The sequence below is a fragment of the Pongo pygmaeus genome, chromosome 9, assembly GCF_028885625.2.
Source record: "Pongo pygmaeus isolate AG05252 chromosome 9, NHGRI_mPonPyg2-v2.0_pri, whole genome shotgun sequence".
NCBI lineage: Eukaryota > Metazoa > Chordata > Mammalia > Primates > Hominidae > Pongo > Pongo pygmaeus.
Window position 1 is genome coordinate 104,987,996 of NC_072382.2, and position 22,294 is coordinate 105,010,289.

At 35.2% G+C, this 22,294-nt stretch overlaps 1 protein-coding gene across 6 annotated transcripts in view; it reads left to right on the top strand.

Annotated features, from left to right (window-relative positions):
• Window positions 1-22,294, top strand: part of DYNC2H1 (dynein cytoplasmic 2 heavy chain 1) — a 359,810-nt gene that overhangs the window by 315,006 nt on the left and 22,510 nt on the right. For all 6 annotated transcript variants that reach the window (XM_054438209.2, XM_063672124.1, XM_063672125.1 and 3 more), the window contains one exon: window positions 21,548-21,657. In XM_054438209.2, coding sequence (XP_054294184.2) covers window positions 21,548-21,657 — 110 coding nt within the window. The remainder of the gene's footprint in view (window positions 1-21,547; window positions 21,658-22,294) is intronic.

Genomic DNA, 22,294 nt, shown 5'->3' on the forward strand with positions numbered 1-22,294 from the left:
ATTATTTCCCTGGCTTCAAATTTTTCTGTCTTTTCTTCAGAAATAACATCTTCAAAGAGTTTCTTGTGTTCCTGATTTCCACTCTGTGTTTTCCCTTTGGCTTGTAGCGTATCCCTTACAGCAGTATATTCTGATTCTTCTGTGATGATCATTCTAAGTTCTAGCGTGTTCTCTGCCCTGTTTGTAAATCTTACATTGTCAGCCTTGGTTTGGTTCCTTTATCCTAGTTTTCTCAACTACTCATAGTTGGATCCCTTGACTGTACACCTGCAATTTTTATTCCAGCCCTGCTCATGTGTTGATTTCTATATCCAAGCCAGGATATACAGAGAGATATTTATCATCATCACCTAGTTATACTTGGTTATGCTAAATAGACCCAATATTCTAGAAATGTTTAATGGACTCCTAAATATTTCCCCCATTATGCTTCCATTGAAAAGCAAACTTGGAGTGCTGTGTGTTAAATTAGCATTAAGGTTCGCCATTAATACTTACAGTTCATTTTAAACTTCTGCTTCAGTTTCATGTCTTTAGTTTTAAGATCCACAGTGACTTCTTGAACTCCACCCAGTTTTTTTGCCAAACTCAAGCCAGTGGTTGGTACATTCCTCTACTACCAAATCCTGCCACCCTTCGTTCTTATGACAGAATTTTGTTGTTTATATCAACTATTAAGCACCTTGAAGTTTGGGGAGATCTAAGCAATAAATAGCATTAATTATTGTTATTAGTAAATACCACTTAGCATGACATATAGACTATCATTAAAGCTTATCAGGAAAATAGACAACTAAATAAGCAACAACAACAAATCATTAAAGGAAGTGTTTGAACAAATAGCAGAAGTACTACAATCTAGAACCACTTAGTGCTATCCCCTGTTCCCCAGCGGGTAGTTCAGTCTAAAATTTTTGGAATCATTGTTGACTTCTCTCCTCTCACACTTTACATCCAGTCTACCAGAAAGTCATGTTTTCTCTGCATTCAAAATACATTCAGAGGTACCTTTTACTATCTGTACTACCACTACCTTGATTGAAGTCATTGTGAATGCAGCTACTATCTAACTAGAGTCCTGCTTCCACCCTTGTTCCCATTCTTACTGGTTCTCAACCACACAATCTCAAATGTTCTGACGTTAAAGCACAGCTCAGATTACATCACTCCTCTCTTGGAAATATCCCCATGACTAGTCATCTCATCTCGAGTATCAAAATCCTTACAACATCCTTCAAGTTTCTTTAAGGTGAAGCCCCATTATCTCTCTGCTTTTTGTTCCTAGTTTTCTACCTCATTTACTCTGTTCTAGCCATACTGGTCTTGCTTTTCAGTGAACAAACCCAGCTCTCTCCCTCTCATGGCCTTTACCCTTGCTGCTTCCTCTCCTTGGAATGCTCTTCCCTGGATATGTACAAGGAAGCTTCCTTACCTCCTTCAGGTCTTTGCTCAAATGTCACCTTTTCAGTGAGGCCTTCCCTGACCATCCTGTTTCTAATTGTAACCCCCACACCACCCCTAATACTTCTTACTCTCTTTTCCATCTTTATTTTTCTCTGTGGCCTATATCTTAGTCTAATACTCTGTATATTATAACCTATTTATTTTTTAAAGTTTCTGTGTATTCTTCCACTAAAAAGGAAGCTTCGTAAGGGCAGAGATTTTTGTCTGTTTACTGCCCCATCCAAGCATGTAGACAGTAACTTGTACAAATAGGCTTTTCAGTAAATATTTGTTGAATAAATAAATGACTCCAATCATAAGGTTATTTATTCTCAAGCAAATTGGCATAAATCTCTTTTTTCCAATCATCAAGACTTAGCTTCCTGAGATATATTCTGTAGTATTTCATTACATATTTTGAGATTTTTGGCTTCTATCTAAATCTACCCATAAATGTTATGGTTTAACTTTATACTTCCACAATCTATCATTTGAAGTGTTTTATTTTTCTTAAGATCTCAAATGTAAAAAGCAATTTATTATAATTACATTGTTAGGTTTTCACTCATTTTTTGAGGTGTCTTACTGTATTTTGGAAGGTTCTGCTACCATATTCTGCATTCCTGGAAGAGTGTATTATTTTCCTAACTCATCTTTCGTAACTTTCCTAGTCCTTGGTACGGTGTTTCATACACAGCAAGTACTCAGTAAAATTATTCATAGAAGACTTATATAAATAAACAAAGTTGAAAAAGTCTATATGTGGCTTTAAAACCTCCAGCATCCCCATTTTTGTATATTATACCCAGAAGAGAAACCTGTGAATGTTTTTTATTCATATATATGAATAAGTATATATTTATTAGTTTATTCATTCGGTGTATATTTATTGAGCTTCTGTTATATGCCAGCCACTGTTCTTAAGTCGTAGAAATACACTAGTGAGAAAACATGAAATTCCTGTGAACAGGAATTACTGCATTTTACTGAAGGAGATAGATAGCAAACAAATAAATATGTTAATATTAGAATTATATCAAAATAATTTGGTCAAAATCTTGAAATTAAAGATTAATGTATGGCCAAGCTTTAAGTTGGGTTATCACCATCACAGAATGAACTTAGGGTATATATCTGAAATTGTATTCAGAAAAATAAAGCTTTTACTATAACAATAGTATTACAAAATGTTGAGTCAAATTTTGCACAGGGACAGTAATTTCTCAGCAGTAACAGCTGATAAATCCTTCGTATGGCCAACTATCTTGCACATTTGGAATACTAAACAGTACTCTATGGTCTACAGTGATATGCAGTTTTACAGAAGCAATCTTACAAAACATGCTATTTGTACTGCTTGCAGAAGATAGATCTTGGTTCTAGAAATTTGACAACATAGCAACATAATTGGCTTTGAAGATAACAAAATCTTTCCTGAATTTCTATTCTTTCATCACATGCATACCAATTTTAGCAGCTTCCTGGAGTAGAATAAGAGTATGTTTACAGCAGAAAACATGCAGAGAATAAACTCTTATGACAAATTTGGTTTCTTGAAGAATCAGCAAGGTCTAGCGAACAATTTTTCCCTGCAAGTAACCAGTGATTGTTAGTAATATCTCCTATGCTGGTACCCTTACTTGCAAAATATTGTTTCAACGCTTCCCTTGATTTATGAGCCATTTTTTTTGCCATTTAAAGGCTTCTCTTAATCTTGTTTGAACATACGTTATTAATATGTAACGAGAGTTGCTAAATGTCTTGTATGCCATATACTTTGGTTTTTGGTAAAGAAGAAGAAATGATTGACAGTTTTTCTGCTGTTGTCAATAAATCCCACCTATCAAAATTTTTTATTATTTCTGAAGATACAATGGAAGGTTGTGAACAAAACATTGTGTACTTGTGATTCCTAAATCAATCATAGCCTTCAGCACATTTGTTCCACTGTCAATAATTGCATTATGCTTTATTTGCTGATTTTCCATTCTATATTGTCTATCAGCTTTACTTTGTTTTTAGCTATTTGCAACTGGAAATCTCTTCACAAGCAAGGAAAGTAGTGATTGGTTTTATTGTTAATTTATATGTTATCACACTTTAAAAGGACTTTGGGCTATATATTATATTATTTATCTATTTGTCTGTTATACATAATATTGAAGTAGTCTATTGAGTATTTGGCTTAATACTACCAATAATACTAACTTTTGTATACAATAAAAATAATTTAAGAAAATATTTTTTAGTAATATATATTCTAGAAAGAATCTTGAACATAAGATTCATAGCTTAGCAAGCCTCAGAACCCCTTTTACTTCATCTCCTGGAAATTACTGGTAATCTATGTCAGTGATTTTGACAAGTTTTTTTTTAACCTCCATAGATTCAAAACCTCAACAAGAAATTGTTCCTAAATATTATTTTTGATGTCTACAGTTCTGAAATTTGATAAGTGAGAAAATAAATATGTGTACGTAGTTTTTATTTTTTTCTCTCCTTTGTCTTTTATTTTGATGTCTGGATTGAAGATGATTTATGTTGGATATTTTTTAAATATTTGACTTTTTCTCCTTGAGAAATTTTGAGATAACAAAGTTGTTATTCCATTATTATTTGGTCCTCACAAAATGAGAAATATTTCCACGTAACTCTTCCTCTTAAAAGACTCATGGTTAAATAGAACAAAGTAACTTACGATTAAATTTTGTTACATGTTATTTAATTTGGAAAATGTCAGTATATTGAATAATTCCACAAAGATCTGGATTTCAGGACTGTCTTGATACATATATTTTTGTATTAGTTAAATTTTTATTAATATTTCTTGACTAAAATGTTTCCAGCTTTTTTGTATTTATCTTGCTATTATAGTCTAATATTTATATTAATTATCAATCTATTTCTTGAACCATAAGTTCTGAAATCTTTAACATAAAATTAACAATTTTTATAATAATTATTCTTTAAATTCTTCTCTTGCTATACTAAACACATAGTAATGATTCAGACTAAGATAATTTCAACCTATAGAGCACATAAGGGGTTTTCATTTAAGTAGCATATAGTGAATATTTTTAAATAAATCTAAATGTCATGCCTTGTTGACATTACTAACATTGTTACACTTATACAAATATTAATGTTATATATTTCCGGGATGTCAGAACAGTGTTAAAGTAAGCATCTGTTTGTTAAGCCTACCAGAAGGTAAAAGGCAAATAACAGATCCTGGCCAAATATTGAAAATGAATTAAACTTTATTTCTAATACATATAAGGATGCTGTAGAGCAAAATGATGTAGATTAAGGAGGCTAGAGACAAGTGGGTTGGGGAAGGTAACACTTTAGTATGAATGGTCAGGGAAAGCCTCTCTTTGGAGGTGATATTTAAACAGAGACTTGAATGAAGTAAGAGAGCAAACCTTAAAATGTATCTGAGGGAAAAACAAATCCAGGCAGAGGGATCAGTAAGTACAGAATCTCTGAGACAGGAACATGCTTTGCTTGTTCAAGGAATGAAAGTTTTACTGGAAATAAGGTTGAATGGGTGGCCAAGGACCATTATGTATGAGTCCATGTAGGCTTGGTAAGAAATTCAAATTTAGTCTGAGTACATGGGAGGTCAGTAGAAGATTGAGAGCAAAAGAGTAAAAGGTTATTCCGCTGGTATATGAATAAGCTATAGGGAGGAAAAATAGGAGCAGCCTGACCAGTTAAGAGGTTATTGCTTTCAAAAAGCATATAAGTAGCTGCATCTCTTCTAAATACCAAATGAATAAATACATTTTGTACATTCAAATAAATAATGCCAGTAAAATTCACTTTCTGCTTTCAAATATCTTGATGGAATTTAATGACTTCATAAAAATGAACTAGTTGAGGAAATTGTCTTCAAGATTATGGACAGTCACATAAATATTTGAAAGACTATTTTTCATTCTGCAGATGTTTCAGCATTTAGTATATGAAACTATCTTTGTATAGACCTATATTTGCTATTATCTATGGACATTTGGGGCTTCTTTCTATGCCCATCTTAAAGTATGATTTTATTCTGGGATTATCCTTATATATTCTTATTAATCTCTTTTTACTTATGTAGAGATTTGAATATTAATGTGAGTAAACAACTGACTTGCTTTGGAAAAAAAGAGGTTAATTGCAGTAATCCAAGTGAGGTTATGATGGACTAGGGTGGTAGCTGTGTATTATGGACTAGGGTGGTCGCTGTGGAGGTGGAGGCTTCTTAAAGAAGTGGTCATATTTTGATATTAAACTTGTGGATTTGGCTATGGGACATGGGAAAGAGATATCAAATGTGATTTCAAAGTTTTTTTTTTTTCTGAGATGCAGTCTTGCTCTGTCACTCAGGCTGGGGTGCGGGGGCTTGATCTTGGCTCACTGCAAGCTCCGCCTCCTGGGTTGACGCCATTCTTCTGCCTCAGCCTCCCGAGTAGCTGGGACTACAGGCGCCCGCCACCACGCCTGGCTAATTTTTTGTATTTTTAGTGGAGACGGGGTTTCACCGTGTTAGCCAGGATGGTCTCGATCTCCTGACCTCGTGATCCGCCTGCCTCGGCCTCCCAAAGTGCTGGGATTACAGGCGTGAGCCACCGTGCCCGGCCTTGATTTCAAAGTTTTGACCTAAGCAGTTGGTTAAGTGGTTTAGTGAGTTGAAGGATACTGATAATATGGTAATAGAGCAGAGTTTTGTTGTTGTTGTTGTTGTTGTTTAGTGAGGAGGGGAGTGGTCTTGCAAATTAAAAGTTCTAATTTGAACATGATAAGTTTAGATGCCTTTTAGACATCTTGGTGGAAATGTCAGAGAAGTAATTGGTGAGAAAGCTGCTGGAATTGGAAATAGAAAATTAGCAATTATCAGCATATCAACATAGTGTTTAAAACCATAGGAATGGCCAAGTATTTGGCACTGGTGCACTTCAATATTGAGATGTTTAGAAAAGGAAAAGTTGTCCATCATTAAAACCAAGAAGTAGTAGTTACGTATATAGAAGAAAGCCTGGGAGGCTGTAGTGATCAAGAAGCCCAGAGAATAAAGTGTTTTTAAAGGTCAGAATTATCAACTATGTCAAATGCTGTAAGTGAAGTTAGAGAAAAATCATGTTTGGCAACATGGAAGACATTGGTGATCTTGAGGAGCTGTTTTGTGAAGTTCTAAAGAATGAAAGCCTGGTCATATGAGTTTAAAAAAGAATAAGGGGTGAAGTTGAGACAGCAAATATAGACAGTTTTTTCAGGGAGTTGTGTTATGAAGTAACGCAGATGAATAGAGTGAGACTGACAGGGAGAAGAGCCAAAGGAATTTTTTTGGTTTGGTTTTGTTTTTTAATATAGGGGATTTTTGACCATATCTGTGTTCACTATAAATTTTTAGATTGATGGTACAAGAAAAAGGAAATGATTTTAGGAGTAAAGTTCTTAAAAAGGCAAGAGGAAATAGGGCCCAATGCACATGTGGAAAGATAGGCCTTAAATAGGAGCTTAAACTATTCACAAAATAAGTTATAGTTATAAATTATTATTAATAATTAAGAAGAGACCTATAAGTAGGTGGACATTATAAATTCCTGTTTTGCCACACTAAAAATTAGATACTGTGCTAAAAAGTAATTTTTAATAATCTTGTTTCTCACAGTGGTTCAGGTCCTGCATGAACACTATCAGGGTTTTTAGCCCATGTAACTCAACTCATTTCTCTATTTAGAAAAGTCAGGGAAATGGTAAATAAAAAACAAAGAATGAAATTTTATTACCCGAGATTTTCTCTACAAGGTGATAAAAATATATCACAAAGTTCTACTGAAAAATGGTACTTTTTTATATCAAATATTGAGCCTAGAAACCCAGGTTTATAAGTTTAATTTTAAAAATACCAAATCTATGGGTGGAAACTCGTACTCTAATAGGTGGCTATATTAAGGATGGGGAAGAGTAAGATTTCCTTTTTTAACAGTAAGGTAGGGTATATTCTCTTTCTAGACAAGACTATGTCTATTAACTTAATAAAGTTAAGGTAGCAAAATCAACCCAGTGGAGATAGAGCTGTGAGGCCTAAAATCTTCCTCAAATCCTTTGTACAGCTTGAGACTTTTCAGTATGCTACACATTGTGGGAAACCATTAACATAACCCAGTCAAAAAGTGGTTACGACTTTAAAAGTTAGAGTCATTGACTTGAATTTACAGACTTGGAAGAAGCAAGCCTTCCAAGTATCCATCATGCCATTACCACATTCATCGAATTCATAGGAGTTACTTTGTCCCAGAATCTGCATCCATCACTAGACAGCATGGCTAAACTTTGTTCTCTTTGAAAGGTTTATTATAACTAAGTTTTTTAAGGCATTGGAAATGTGTAACATGCTTTAAATTTTATAAGCACTTGGGTTTACTACTAATGTTTTGTTTCTTGTGGGTATCTCATTAATTCGGGTGAAGTTTTTTTGTTTCTTCTCTGTTTTGTTAATTCAAGATTTGAGTTTTGGGGTTTTTTAATGTTTTGTCCAATATTTTTACCAGATATTGTTGACATCCAAATAATAACCAACAAGGTAGGACCCAAAATACTAGGATTTTTTTATGTTATTTTCAATTCTCTGATAAATATTGAAAGAAAAAGGCTTAGTCTTTTAAGATACCTAAGACATAAAGGATGATTAACAAGTGGCAGGTCACTTTTAGCATTTGAAAACTCTTCAGAAATTTTTTCCACCTTATTGGATGCAGGTTCTATGCTTACTATGCCAAGGGTTAAAGGGGTAAGAAAATAATAACTTTCTGTAGAAAAATTAGGATATTAAGTTTAAGGATAATAATAAGCAAATCTGGGGAGGTTGGGGAGGAGCTTACTACATTATCTATAGTGCTTTTTACTGGAATGAATGTGGGTGATCATGGGTGTGTATGTTCTTCCACAATACTGTTTAACAACATCATGTTCTGTGTATAAATTAGTGAGTGGAGAGATTTCCTATTTAACTTAAAACTGTTTCTAAAAAGATACCTCTTCCACAGGAAAATCTTATCCCATTTCTCCGTGGCTCCAGATCTGCTCATTCTGACATTTATATTCTACAAAATGGTTAGAATCTTCAGGGAAATTTAGAATAAGTAAAGGTTAAAATACCAGAAAAACAAAGTCCTAAGTCAAACTATTTCTGTGCCTTAGGAGGGGAAATGCAAATAGTTAAGAAGTGTTATCCAGCCTACAAGGGAACTCAATCCACAGTAGGAGAGGGTAGGGCAGAGAGAGATTTCTTATAGTCAGCTTTCAGCAATATCTTTAAATCTGGAGATAAGAAATGCCAGAAACATCAGAATTTCTTTATAAGTTTATCGTGTTAAAGCCCTTCTCAAAACCAATACTTACCTGTTTCTTGCAAAGTTGTTTGGTTAAGGTTACTTAAAAACATGAACATGGGGACATGAAAATTTAAGTTTCTTAGAAGTTTTACTTTGAAAAACTCTCAGAAAAGCAACACAATGAAGTCATTACTTTAGGAAACTGTTAGCCAAATTCCAGGTATAAAACTATAGGTATTGATTTAAATTGATCAAAGATTCTTTTTTTTCCTTTGTTTCTTAATTCCCACTAGTAGCATGTAAAGCTGTAGATATAAAGGTAAAATATACAAAAATTTGTTGTGTTAAAACTGGTAGAAATAGGAAAGATGTTTCTGATAAGGTGGCATGTGAACAGAGACCTAAAGGAGGTAAAGGAATAGCCTATGCGGGTAAATGTCTGGTAGAAGAGAGTTTCAGGCAGAGGGAACAGCAAGTGCCATGGCCTGAGGCAAAAAGGATTTTTTGAGAAAGGGCGGCAAATGTGCCTGAAGGAAACCAGACAGAAAAAGGTGTCCAGAGAAGTCAGAAGTTAGGCAGTAAGGGGCAATGGGTTTAGAATTCAGTCAGGAGCAGACAGTGCAGGCCTTGTCTGCTATCAAAAGGACACTGACTTCTGTGAGTGAGATGGGATAACTCTGGGCAACTTTTGAAGACTAGACTGTATACGGGAAGGAAGGGCAACAGTTAGGATTTATATTTTTGCTTGCCTTTGGATCTTCAAAATATCTTCCTCAAATTATTTTTAACACATGTATTAATTGTATTTAACTGTTCATGGAAGCTCAGCAATGCCATCTAGTTTTCAAATTGATCCATTGTTTAAAGAATGAGGTTAAGAATTGTCTTACACTCAACCGCATAATCAATAAGCCAAGAGTGTTATTCATACCAAGTCACATATTGAACTTTATATTAATCAAATCTTCTCTATACATGTGGTAATTATTAAGTTTAGAAATTATTCATTGTCATTGTCATTATTCTTAATTAGAATATTGTTTAATTAAAAAATAATGATCTTACTGAAAGCATGTTAGAGCCATAATTTTACTCATTGAATTCCATTTTGCTCAGCCTAAAACACTGAAATGTTTACCTACAAAATATGGCAATTTATAAGCTAATTTTCTTCTACCTAATACATAATTAGGTAGCATTTTTACAAATTGATAGCTATTTTAAAGTCACCAATTAAAAAGCAAAACTTGTCAGATTGGATAAAACAAGACCCAACTATGATGGCTATAAGGCATCATGGCATTGCACTTTAAATATAAATACACAAATAAGTTAAAAGGAAAATGATAGAAAAAGATGTATCATGCTAACACTAGCCAAAAGAAAGCTGGTGTAGCTATATTAAATATTGAGCAAAATAGGTGTCCCAGCAAAGTTATTAACCAGAGATAACAAAGATGATTTTATAATGATAAAGAGATCAAGTCATCAAAAGAACGTAACAAAACCAAACTTTTACACACCTAATAACAGAGTTTGAAAATAAATGAAGCAAAAAACTGAGAACTGCAAAGAGAAATAGATAAATCCAGAATTAAAGTTGGAGATTTCAACATACGCCTCTCAATAACTGAAAGGATAAATAGATAGCAGATTAGTAAAGATATAAAAGACTTGAGTAACACTATTAGCTAAATTAATATTTATAGAGCATTAACAAAAGCAGAACGCACATTCTTTTCAGGTGCGCACAGGATGTTTACAGTGGTAGATCACATTCTGTGCCATAAAGCTAGTCTAAATAAATCTACAGAATTCAAACCACACAAAGTATGCTTTCTCACAATGGAATTAAGTTAGAAACCCGTAACAAAGATTTATTGAAAATCCTAAAATATTTGGAAATAAAATACATACTTGTAAATAACCCATGGGTCAAAGAAGATATCAAAAATAAAGTTGGAAATTAATCGAATAAAAATTAAAACACAATACATTAAAATGTGGACATGGCACATTGAGAAGAATGATCACTTAAATTACTTATTTGCAGTAAACACTTTTGCCAAGGAACACAGTGCATTAAAACAAAGTAAAATGGCATTAGTTTATAAATGCATTGTCTTTTACATTATAGAATTGCAATTATATGTGAATGAAGATGTTCATTAATAGGCTGTAGGCTAGACAGACCCACTGGAATATTTTGATATTTTTCCCATATTTTTCTATGTATTTAAATAATGTTTTCATAAAATTAGGTTCATACCGTGTATACATTTTTGCATTCTGATAAACAGTTTCCAATGATATTAAATATTTTTCCAATACCAGTTATTGGCTGTGTAATTTTGTAGTGATATGCCATAATTTAATCAGCTAATTTCCTAAACATTTTCCAATGATATTAAATATTTTTCCAAAACCAGTTTTTATTGGCTGTGCAATTTTGTGTGATATGTAGAGATAGGTTTTTAGCCCAACAGAATAGCAGGAGAAATGTAGTGATATGCCATAATTTAATCAGCTAATTTCTAATTATGCTTCTAATTTGTTATAATTTTGAATGAGCAAGCCATATATAATAATGTCTTGATTATTCCCTTAATTTGCATTCCAAGAAATGAATTACTGAGTAAAAGGGCCTTTTTTTTTTTTTTTTTTTTTTTTGAGATGGAGTCTTGTTCTATCACCAGGCTGGAGTGGAGCACAATCTCCGCTCACTGCAACCTCCGCCTCCCGGGTTCAAGCAATTCTCCTGCCTCAGTCTCCCAAGTAGCTGGGGCTACAGGCGCGTGCCACCACACCTGGCTAATTTTTGTATTTTTAGTAGAGATGGGGTTTCGCCATGTTGGCCAGGATGGTCTTGATCTCTTGACCTCACGATCCCCAAACCTCAGCTTCCCAAAGTGCTGGGATTACAGGCATGAGCCACGGTGCCAGGCCAAGGCTTGTATATTTTTAAAGCTTTGACACATTTTATCACATTGTTTTATCACAGTGTACCAGTATATACTCCTACCAAAATTTTGTCTGTGTTGCAACCCTTAGCAACATTTAATCATTATCATTTCTCCTGCTATTCTGTTGGGCTAAAAACCTATCTCAGTTTTACATAACTATTGAAGATGATATCTTGTTTCTATAATTATGTAAACAATTTGCCATTTTGTTAATGTTATTAACTCATTTTCATATTTGTGGTAAATGTGTTTTTCCAATTTAGTTTTAATGGTATATATACAGATATAAAATCTTCTATTATATAACCTATATTTCTTTTATCTTTTTAATGAAAGTCCACCATTCTGTAATCAGATGTATAATCTCACCCCTTTTTTTCCTCATGTGAATTTTTTTCCTCCATTTATTTATGGAATAAAATTTTACTCTGAATGGTAAGTAGCACAGTTTTAGGTTAGAATGTGAACTGAAGATTGAATTTTTTTCCAAAGAATACTTTTTCCCCAGCATAATTGATTGAATAATGTTTTTATTCCTCAGTGACCTTATAATAGGTTAAATTCTAACAGTTTTACTTGATTATGATCAGAGACTCAGTTTCTTCCTGGTGTGTGGATACGCATTTCATAAATGTTTGCAAAAACTTTAAAGGAATTTTTCCTCCATAAGGTATCACTGATACATTTGAATCACTTAATTTTTTTTTTTTGATCTCATGCTTTTGGCCCTTTGGGATTTTCATAAAGTTGTTTTCGTGCACATTTAATTTTGTCACAATAATTATATAGATTTAATTCTATGTTTAACTGATTTCATTGCTTATAGCCAATAGGATTAGCCTCTGACTTCTCTATCCCTAAAAATATTAGTGTTAATTAATATGTAAAAGATATGGAAAACTTTTTTTTTTAGAAAGAGATACAGACATGTATGTTTTCTGAACTCTCTCCTATGTAAAAATAACTGCTTGTATTACAATTTACTGGTAAGTTACCTAGATAATATTCTAGGATAGCCTTTTACCTTCAAAATTCTGTATATTTTGGTCCATAAAGGAGTGGAACTCTTATGACATACTATTTATTTCTTACATAGTTTTCCACTTACTATCATTTTTCACAGTTATTTTTGTATGTCTCATCTCCTCTAACTAAATAAGCTGTTTGCATTCAGTAAATGCTTCTGAGTAAATGAATGTAATTTGAATTCGTAAATCCTACTACATAATCAACCTTTTAAAAATAAAATATTGCAATGTCATATCACCTTTGAAAATCATTTATGTTATAATAATGGAGGTAAACTAGATAATCTTTATCATTCATTACAGTTTAGAAGTTTTACTGCCTGTGATTCTAAGTGTTTGTGCGTGTATAATATTCGAGAAATTGCCTAGCCCATTTAGCTGTTCAATTCTATTAGCTATTTATTCACTTATTTCCATGTTATATCTGTTATATGCTATTTGAAGAATTATGGGTATATAGTCTCATAGTCACAGAAGGGACTAGAAGTTTTATGTTTAATCTCAAACCTAATCCTTTAAAAGGGGCATAGCCCATAACTTAGAGTGAAGTAAAGAACATTGATGAAAAATATTTGCCAGTTAGTATGCCTACGACTTTGTTCAAAGCCCAATTTATGTGTGCATATTTCTGGTTATTAAAGATAATGCTACTTCTTTATTTTCACGCTTATGAGTATAAATGTGGTTAAGAGAAAAAACTGGGCTTATCGTTTCTGCACTGTGAAGTTTGCTGTTCAAAGATATTATGTATGCTAAAATAATCTTTGTTATTTAAACTTTATCTCATTAAATAACACATTTGCATTAGTCTATCTTTAAGCTTAATAGCTTAACAAGTTATTTTTTCCTTGGATTAATAACATTTTTACTAAAAGAGCTTTCCCTTCTTGACCAATTATATTATTCAAACAAGTGAAAATCTGATTATCAGCCATGTTAGTTTGAACATATATATATACGTATATACATATATATATATACGTATATATATATATATACACACATTCATTACTGGCAACAACTCTTCAGGACATTTGAATTCAAAATTAATTTTACAGCATTAATGAAATAGTAGTATAGTTGGAAATACTTATTAAATGACTGTTTTAAAATAACTGTTATAAAATAACAGGAATAATTATTAACTATAATAAAGATACAGTTAAGTATAATTCGTTGATTATGTTTAGCTAGCAAAAGAAATTAGCAGATAATTTAATAAAAATTATTTGATAGGGAATAAATATGCTATGTATATTATTATTTAATTGAAAATAGATACTTTATGAAGTGCTATCATTGTAAAGGATAGCCAAGAGAAATAATTATGCTTCGCTAAGAAGATCTTTTAAAAGTCTTTTCTGTTTACACAAAACATATTCATTGGTAGAGGAACATAGGAACATCTCTGAGTACTATTCAAACGCATTAAGATGTTAATGCAAACACAGCTTTAGAGGTTTTAATTTCTTCTTTTCTAGACCTGGCTAAGAGATGTAAATGCTTGGGTAAATAATAGGGTGTTACAGTACATGAAACACATCCTTTCTATGACAGTAATAAATTAAATGAACACATATTTTTCTAGGCTGTTTATAAATCATGCAAAATGAATTACTGAGTAAATGAGGATTCTGTACGTTTTTTTTTTTCTTAAATTGCTAACATTTATTGAGCACTTACTAAGTGCAAGAAATGGTCTTAAGCTCAGCACATACATTACTATATCTAATTCTTTTTTTTTTTATATTTTTCCTATTTTCTTTCCTTTTTTTTATTATTATTATACTTTTAAGTTTTAGGGTACATGTGCACAATGTGCAGGTTAGTTACATATGTATACATGTGCCATGCTGGTGTGCTGCACCCATTAACTTGCCATTTAGCATTAGGTATATCTCCTAATGCTATCCCTCCCCACTCCCCCACCCCACAACAGTCCCCAGATTGTGATGTTCCCCTTCCTGTGTCCATATGTTCTCATTGTTCAGTTCCCATCTATGAGTGAGAACATGTGGTGTTTGGTTTTTTGTCCTTGCGATAGTTTACTGAGAATGATTATTTCCAATTTCATCCATGGCCCCACAGAGGACATGAACTCATCCTTTTTTATGGCTGCATAGTATTCCATGGTGTATATATGCCACATTTTCTTAATCCAGTCTATCATTGTTGGACATTTGGGTTGGTTCCAAGCCTTTGCTATTGTGAGTAGTGCCGCAATAAACATACGTGTGCATGTGTCTTTATAGCAGCATGATTTATAGTCCTTTGGGTATATACCCAGTAATGGGATGGCTGGGTCAAATGGTATTTCTAGTTCTAGATCCCTGAGGAATCGCCACACTGACTTCCACAATGGTTGAACTAGTTTACAGTCCCACCAACAGTGTAAAAGTGTTCCTATTTCTCCACATCCTCTCCAGCACCTGTTGTTTCCTGACTTTTTAATGATGGCCATTCTAACTGGTGTGAGATGGTATCTCATTGTGGTTTTGATTTGCATTTCTCTGATGGCCAGTGATGATGAGCATTTTTTCATGTGTCTTTTGGCTGCATAAATGTCTTCTTTTGAGAAGTGTCTGTTCATATACTTTGCCCACTTTTTGATGGGGTTGTTTGTTTTTTTCTTGTAAATTAGCTTGAGTTCATTGTAAATTCTGGATATTAGCCCTTTGTCAGATGAGTAGGTTGTGAAAATTTTCTCGCATTTTGTAGGTTGCCTGTTCACTCTGATGGTAGTTTCTTTTGCTGTGCAGAAGCTCTTTAGTTTAATTAGATCCCATTTGTCAATTTTGGCTTTTGTTGCCATTGCTTTTGGTGTTTTAGACATGAAGTCCTTGCCCATGCTTATGTCCTGAGTGGTAATGCCTAGGTTTTCTTCTAGGGTTTTTATGGTTTCAGGTCTAACGTTTAAGTCTTTAATCCATCTTGAATTAATTTTTGTATAAGGTGTAAGGAGGGGATCCAGTTTCAGCTTTCTACATATGGCTAGCCAGTTTTCCCAGCACCATTTATTAAATAGGGATTCCTTTCCCCATTTCTTGTTTTTCTCAGGTTTGTCAAAGATCAGATAGTTGTAGATATGTGGCATTATTTCTGAGGGCTCTGTTCTGTTCCATTGATCTATATCTCTGTTTTGGTACCAGTACCATGCTGTTTTGGTTACTGTAGCCTTATAGTATAGTTTGAAGTCAGGTAGCATGATGCCTCCAGTTTTCTTCTTTTGGCTTAGGATTGACTTGGTGATGCGGACTCTTTTTTGGTTCCATATGAACTTTAAGGTAGTTTTTTCCAGTTCTGTGAAGAAAGTCATTGGTAGCTTGATGGGGATGGCATTGAATCTATAAATTACCTTGGGCAGTATGGCCATTTTCACGATATTGATTCTTCCTACCCATGAGCATGGAATGTTCTTCCATTTGTTTGTATCCTCTTTTATTTCATTGAGCAGTGGTTTGTAGTTCTCCTTGAAGAGGTCCTTCACGTCCCTTGTAAGTTGGATTCCTAAGTATTTTATTTTCTTTGAAGCAATTGTGAATGGGAGTTCACTCATGATTTGGCTCTCTGTTTGTCTGTTGTTGGTGTATAAGAATGCTTGTGATTTTTGTACATTGATTTTGTATCCTGAGACTTTGCTGAAGTTGCTTATCAGCTTAAGGAGATTTTGGGCTGAGACAATGGGGTTTTCTAGATATACTATCATGTCATCTGCAAACAGGGACAATTTGACTTCCTCTTTTCCTAATTGAATACCCATTATTTCCTTCTCCTGCCTAATTGCCCTGGCCAGAACTTCCAACACTATGTTGAATAGGAGTGGTGAGAGAGGGCATCCCTGTCTTGTGCCAGTTTTCAAAGGGAATGCTTCCAGTTTTTGCCCATTCAGTATGATATTGGCTGTGGGTTTGTCATAGATAGCTCTTATTATTTTGAGATATGTCCCATCAATACCTAATTTATTGAGAGTTTTTAGTATGAAGGGTTGTTGATTTTGTCAAAGGCCTTTTCTGCATCTATTGAGATAATCATGTGGTTTTTGTCTTTGGTTGTGTTTATATGCTGGATTACGTTTATTGATTTGCGTATATTGAACCAGCCTTGCATCCCAGGGATGAAGCCCACTTGATCATGGTGGATAAGCTTTTTGATGTGCTGCTGGATTCGGTTTGCCAGTATTTTATTGAGGATTTTTGCATCAATGTTCATCAAGGATATTGGTCTAAAATTTTCTTTTTTGGTTGTGTCTCTGCCAGGCTTTGGTATCAGGATGATGCTGGCCTCATAAAATGAGTTAGGGAGGATTCCTTGTTTTTCTATTGATTGGAATAGCTTCAGAAGGAATGGTACCAGCTCCTCCTTGTACCTCTGGTAGAATTCGGCTGTGAATCCATCTGGTCCTGGACTCTTTTTGGTTGGTAAGCTATTGATTATTGCCACAATTTCAGAGCCTGTTATTGGTCTATTCAGAGATTCAACTTCTTCCTGGTTTAGTCTTGGGAGAGTGTATGTGTCGAGGAATTTATCCATTTCTTCTAGATTTTCTAGTTTATTTGCATAGAGGTGTTTGTAGTATTCTCTGATGGTAGTTTGTATTTCTGTGGGATCGGTGGTGATATCCCCTTTATCATTTTTTATTGCATCTATTTGATTCTTCTCTCTTTCTTTGTCTTGCTAGCGGTCTATCAATTTTGTTGATCCTTTCAAAAAACCCGCTCCTGGATTCATTAATTTTTTGAAGGGTTTTTTGGCTCTATTTCCTTCAGTTCTGCTCTGATTTTAGTTATTTCTTGCCTTCTGTTAGCTTTTGAATGTGTTTGCTCTTGCTTTTCTAGTTCTTTTAATTGTGATGTTAGGGTGTCAATTTTGGATCTTTCCTGCTTTCTCTTGTGGGCATTTAGTGCTATAAATTTCCCTCTACACACTGCTTTGAATGTGTCCTAGAGAGTCTGGTACGTTGTGTCTTTGTTCTCGTTGGTTTCAAAGAACATCTTTATTTCTGCCTTTATTTCGTTACGTACCCAGTAGTCATTCAGGAGCAGGTTGTTCAGTTTCCATGTAGTTTCTTAATCCTGAGTTCTAGTTTGATTGCACTGTGGTCTGAGAGACAGTTTGTTATAATTTCTGTTCTTTTACATTTGCTGAGGAGAACTTTACTTCCAACTATGTGGTCAATTTTGGAATAGGTGTGGTGTGGTGCTGAAAAAAATGTATATTCTGTTGATTTGGGGTGGAGAGTTCTGTAGATGTCTATTAGGTCCACTTGGTGCAGAGCTGAGTTCAATTCCTGGATATTCTTGTTAACTTTCTGTCTCATTGGTCTGTCTAATATTGACAGTGGGGTGTTAAAGTCTCCCATTATTGTTGTATGGGAGTCTAAGTCTCTTTGTAGGTCTCTCAGGAGTTGCTTTGTGAATCTGGGCGCTCCTGTATTGGGTGCATATATATTTAGGATAGTTAGCTCTTCTTGGTGAATTGATCCCTTTACCATTATGTAATGGCCTTCTTTGTCTCTTTTGATCTTTGTTGGTTTAAAGTCTGTTTTATCAGAGACTAGGATTGCAACCCCTGCCTTTTTTTGTTTTCCATTTGCTTGGTAGATCTTCCTCCATCCTTTTATTTTGAGCCTATGTGTGTCTCTGCACGTGAGATGGGTTTCCTGAATACAGCACACTGATGGGTCTTGACTCTTTATCCAATTTGCCAGTCTGTGTCTTTTAATTGGAGCATTTAGTCCATTTACATTTAAAGTTAATATTGTTATGTGTGAATTTGATCCTGTCATTATGATGTTAGCTGGTTATTTTGCTCGTTAGTTGATGCAGTTTCTTCCCAGTCTCAATGGTCTTTACATTTTGCCATGATTTTGCAGTGGCTGGTACCGGTTGTGCCTTTCCGTGTTTAGTGCTTCCTTCAGGAGCTCTTTTAGGGCAGGCCTGGTGGTGACAAAATCTCTCAGCATTTGCTTGTCTGTAAAGTATTTTATTTCTCCTTCACTTATGAAGCTTAGTTTGGCTGGATATGAAATTCTGGGTTGAAAATTCTTTTCTTTAAGAATGTTGAATATTGGCCTCCACTCTCTTCTGGCTTGTAGAGTTTCTGCCGAGAGATCCGCTGTTAGTCTGATGGGCTTCCCTTTGTGGGTAACCCAACCTTTCTCTCTGGCTGCCCTTAACATTTTTTCCTTCATTGCAACTTTGGTGAATCTGACAATTATGTGTCTTGGAGTTACTCTTCTCGAGGAGTATCTTTGTGGTGTTCTCTGTATTTCTTGAATCTGAATGTTGGCCTGCCTTGCTAGATTGGGGAAGTTCTCCTGGATAATATCCTGCACAGTGTTTTCCAACTTGGTTCCATTCTCCCCCTCACTTTCAGGTATACCAATCAGACGCAGATTTGGTCTTTTCACATAGTCCCATATTTCTTGGAGGCTTTGTTCATTTCTTTTTATTCTTTTTTCTCTAAACTTCCCTTCTCGCTTCATTTCATTCATTTCATCTTCCATCACTGATACCCTTTCTTCCAGTTGGTCGCATCGGCTCCTGAGGCTTCTGCATTCTTCACATAGTTCTCGAGCCTTGGCTGTCAGCTCCATCAGCTCCTGTAAGCACTTCTCTGTATTGGTTATTCTAGTTATACATTCATCTAAAGTTTTTTCAAAGTTTTCAACTTCTTTGCCTTTGGTTTGAATTTCCTCCTGTAGCTCAGAGTAGTTTGATCGTCTGAAGCCTTCTTCTCTCAGCTCGTCAAAGTCATTCTCCGTCCAGCTTTGTTCCATTGCTGGTGAGGAACTGCGTTCCTTTGGAGGAGGAGAGGCGCTCTGCTTTTTAGAGTTTCCAGTTTTTCTGCTCTGTTTTTTCCCCATCTTTGTGGTTTTATCTACTTTTGGTCTTTGATGATGGTGTTGTACAGATGGGTTTTTGGTGTGGATGTCCTTTCTGTTTGTTAGTTTTCCTTCTAACAGACGGGACCCTCAGCTGCAGGTCTGTAGGAGTTTGCTAGAGGTCCACTCCAGACCCTGTTTGCCTGGGTATCAGCAGCAGTGTCTGCAGAACCGCAGATTTTCGTGATCTGCAAATGCTGCTGTCTGATCGTTCCTCTGGAAGTTTTGTCTCAGAGGAGTACCCGGCCGTGTGAGGTGTCAGTCTGCCCCTACTGTGGGGTGCCTCCCAGTTAGGCTGCTCGGGGGTCAGGGGTCAGGGACCCACTTGAGGAGGCAGTCTGCCCTTTCTCAGATCTCCAGCTGCGTGCTGGGAGAACCACTGCTCTCCTCAAAGCTGTCAGACAGGGACATTTAAGTCTGCAGAGTTTACTGCTGTCTTTTTGTCTGTGCCCTGCCCCCAGAGGTGGAGCCTACAGAGGCAGGCAGGCCTCCTTGAGCTGTGGTGGGCTCCACCCAGTTCAAGGTTCCGGACTGCTTTGTTTACCTAAGCAAGCCTGGGCAATGGTGGGCACCCCTCCCCCAGCCTCACTGCTGCCTTGCAGTTTGATCTCAGACTGCTGTGCTAGCAATCAGCAAGACTCCGTGGGCGTAGGACCCTCCGAGCCAGGTGCGGGATATAATCTCCTGGTGCGCCATTTCCTAAGCCCGTCAGAAAAGCGCAGTGTTTGGGTGGGAGTGGCCCGATTTTCCAAGTACCGTCTGTCACCCCTTTCCCTGACCAGGAAAGGGAACTCCCTGACCCCTTGCGCTTCTCGAGTGAGGCAATGCCTCGCCCTGCTTCTCCTGGCGGATGGTCCGCTGCACCCACTGTCTGGCACTCCCTAGTGAGATGAACCCGGTACCTCAGATGGAAATGCAGAAATCACCCATCTTCTGCGTCGCTCACGCTGGGAGCTGTAGACGGGAGCTGTTCCTATTTGGCCATCTTGGATTCTGTACGTTTTTAATCGCTGACATTACTATAGTACCATCTCTGTGCACCAGCTGAACTAATAGCTTACTGATTGATGATTTCTGAATCAGTCTATCTCTTAAAGGATATCACATGCAGGAAATATTACAGAGAAACAAGTCACTTAAAACTACCTGAGTTTACTTCCTGGTTCCAGCAACTTATTTGACCTTGGGCAAGACCCTTAACCTCACTGGGCCTCCACTTCCTCATTTGTAAAGTGGGGATACTAATAATAACTTGCAGGGTCATGGTAAGTGTAAACTTGGTTAATACATGGAAAGCATATAGTAAGTGTTACATAGACTTTCTGTTGTTTTTGTTATTTGTTCCAAATGACAATTTTAAAAAAATGCTTATGAAATATACTTTATATTGTTATGTATTTCTCCAAATGGAGTATGAGTTGATTATTTAAAAACACCTTTTAACACAAAATTATTTCTTCTTGGACATTGCCCTCCACTGTTGTAAGATGGCAAATTCACCATCAAATCTGGAACTGGAACCCTTATTCAGTTTGCATTGCCAAGAGAACTTTTTAGTTAGGCCTGGATGCTCAGTATTTCGTCAGCACACTAGAAGTGCTGGCCCAAAATGGGATGCTGTACATTAGGTTAATTTTCACCTTTTGGACTTTTTATTTTGAGCAGATTTTTACCAACAAACAGTTGTGCAAGGAATCAATTATTTAACATGGATGGATATTATGCTAAATTGCAATGCCAGACTTTACAATGTAAAATGGAAATGTTATATATATATATTTTCTAGATACCATTTCAGAGCATTTGGAAACTGAATTACTTTCTTACTGAAAATGACTTAAGTTTTTAATTGACTTATCTTTTAAGTGTGTGTGTATTTATATGTTCATATTTCCCCCCCTCTAGAACTGGGTAGATAAAGCTGAAAAACAGGCTCTTCTCTCTGAAACGCTCGACCTATCAGAACTTTTCCATCCAGACACATTTCTTAATGCTCTTCGCCAGGAAACTGCAAGGTAATTAAAATGAAATACTTTACCTATTTGTCCCTGAGAGTAATTAATTTTGCTTTATTGACTTCCTATTACACTGCCCTTGATTGTCAAGAAATAAATTTATTACTGAAACATAGTTATGTTATTTTCTTATACTCTAAGTCATACAGTTAACCTTTAGCTTAAAAAAGCATTGCTTTTAATGATGATATGTTTTATTCAAATTTAAAAAGATAAAATGTAACTTTAATAATTTTGATCATTTATCTAAACCTGTGCTGTCCACTATGGTAGCCAGAAGTCACAGGGACCTATGTAAATGAATTAAAAGTAAAAATCAGATTTAAAATTCAGTTTTTCAGTAACTCTAACCACATTTAAAGTGCTCAATATCCACATGGCTTGTGGCTACCATTTTGGACTGCATGAAAATATTTTTATCTTTGCAGAAAATTCTGCTGGACAGTGCTGACTAGGCTCCTTGGTGGAGAACAGGACTTGATGATTAAGATCAAGCTCCTTTTCTCACCACACTCAGATTATCATATCATATATAATTTTTAATAAGTTGGAATGTAATAAAAGGGACATTACTAAAAATATCCTCAACAAAATTTAGTTGTTTAGTAACTCTCAGGGGTATTTCAATTTGTATTGC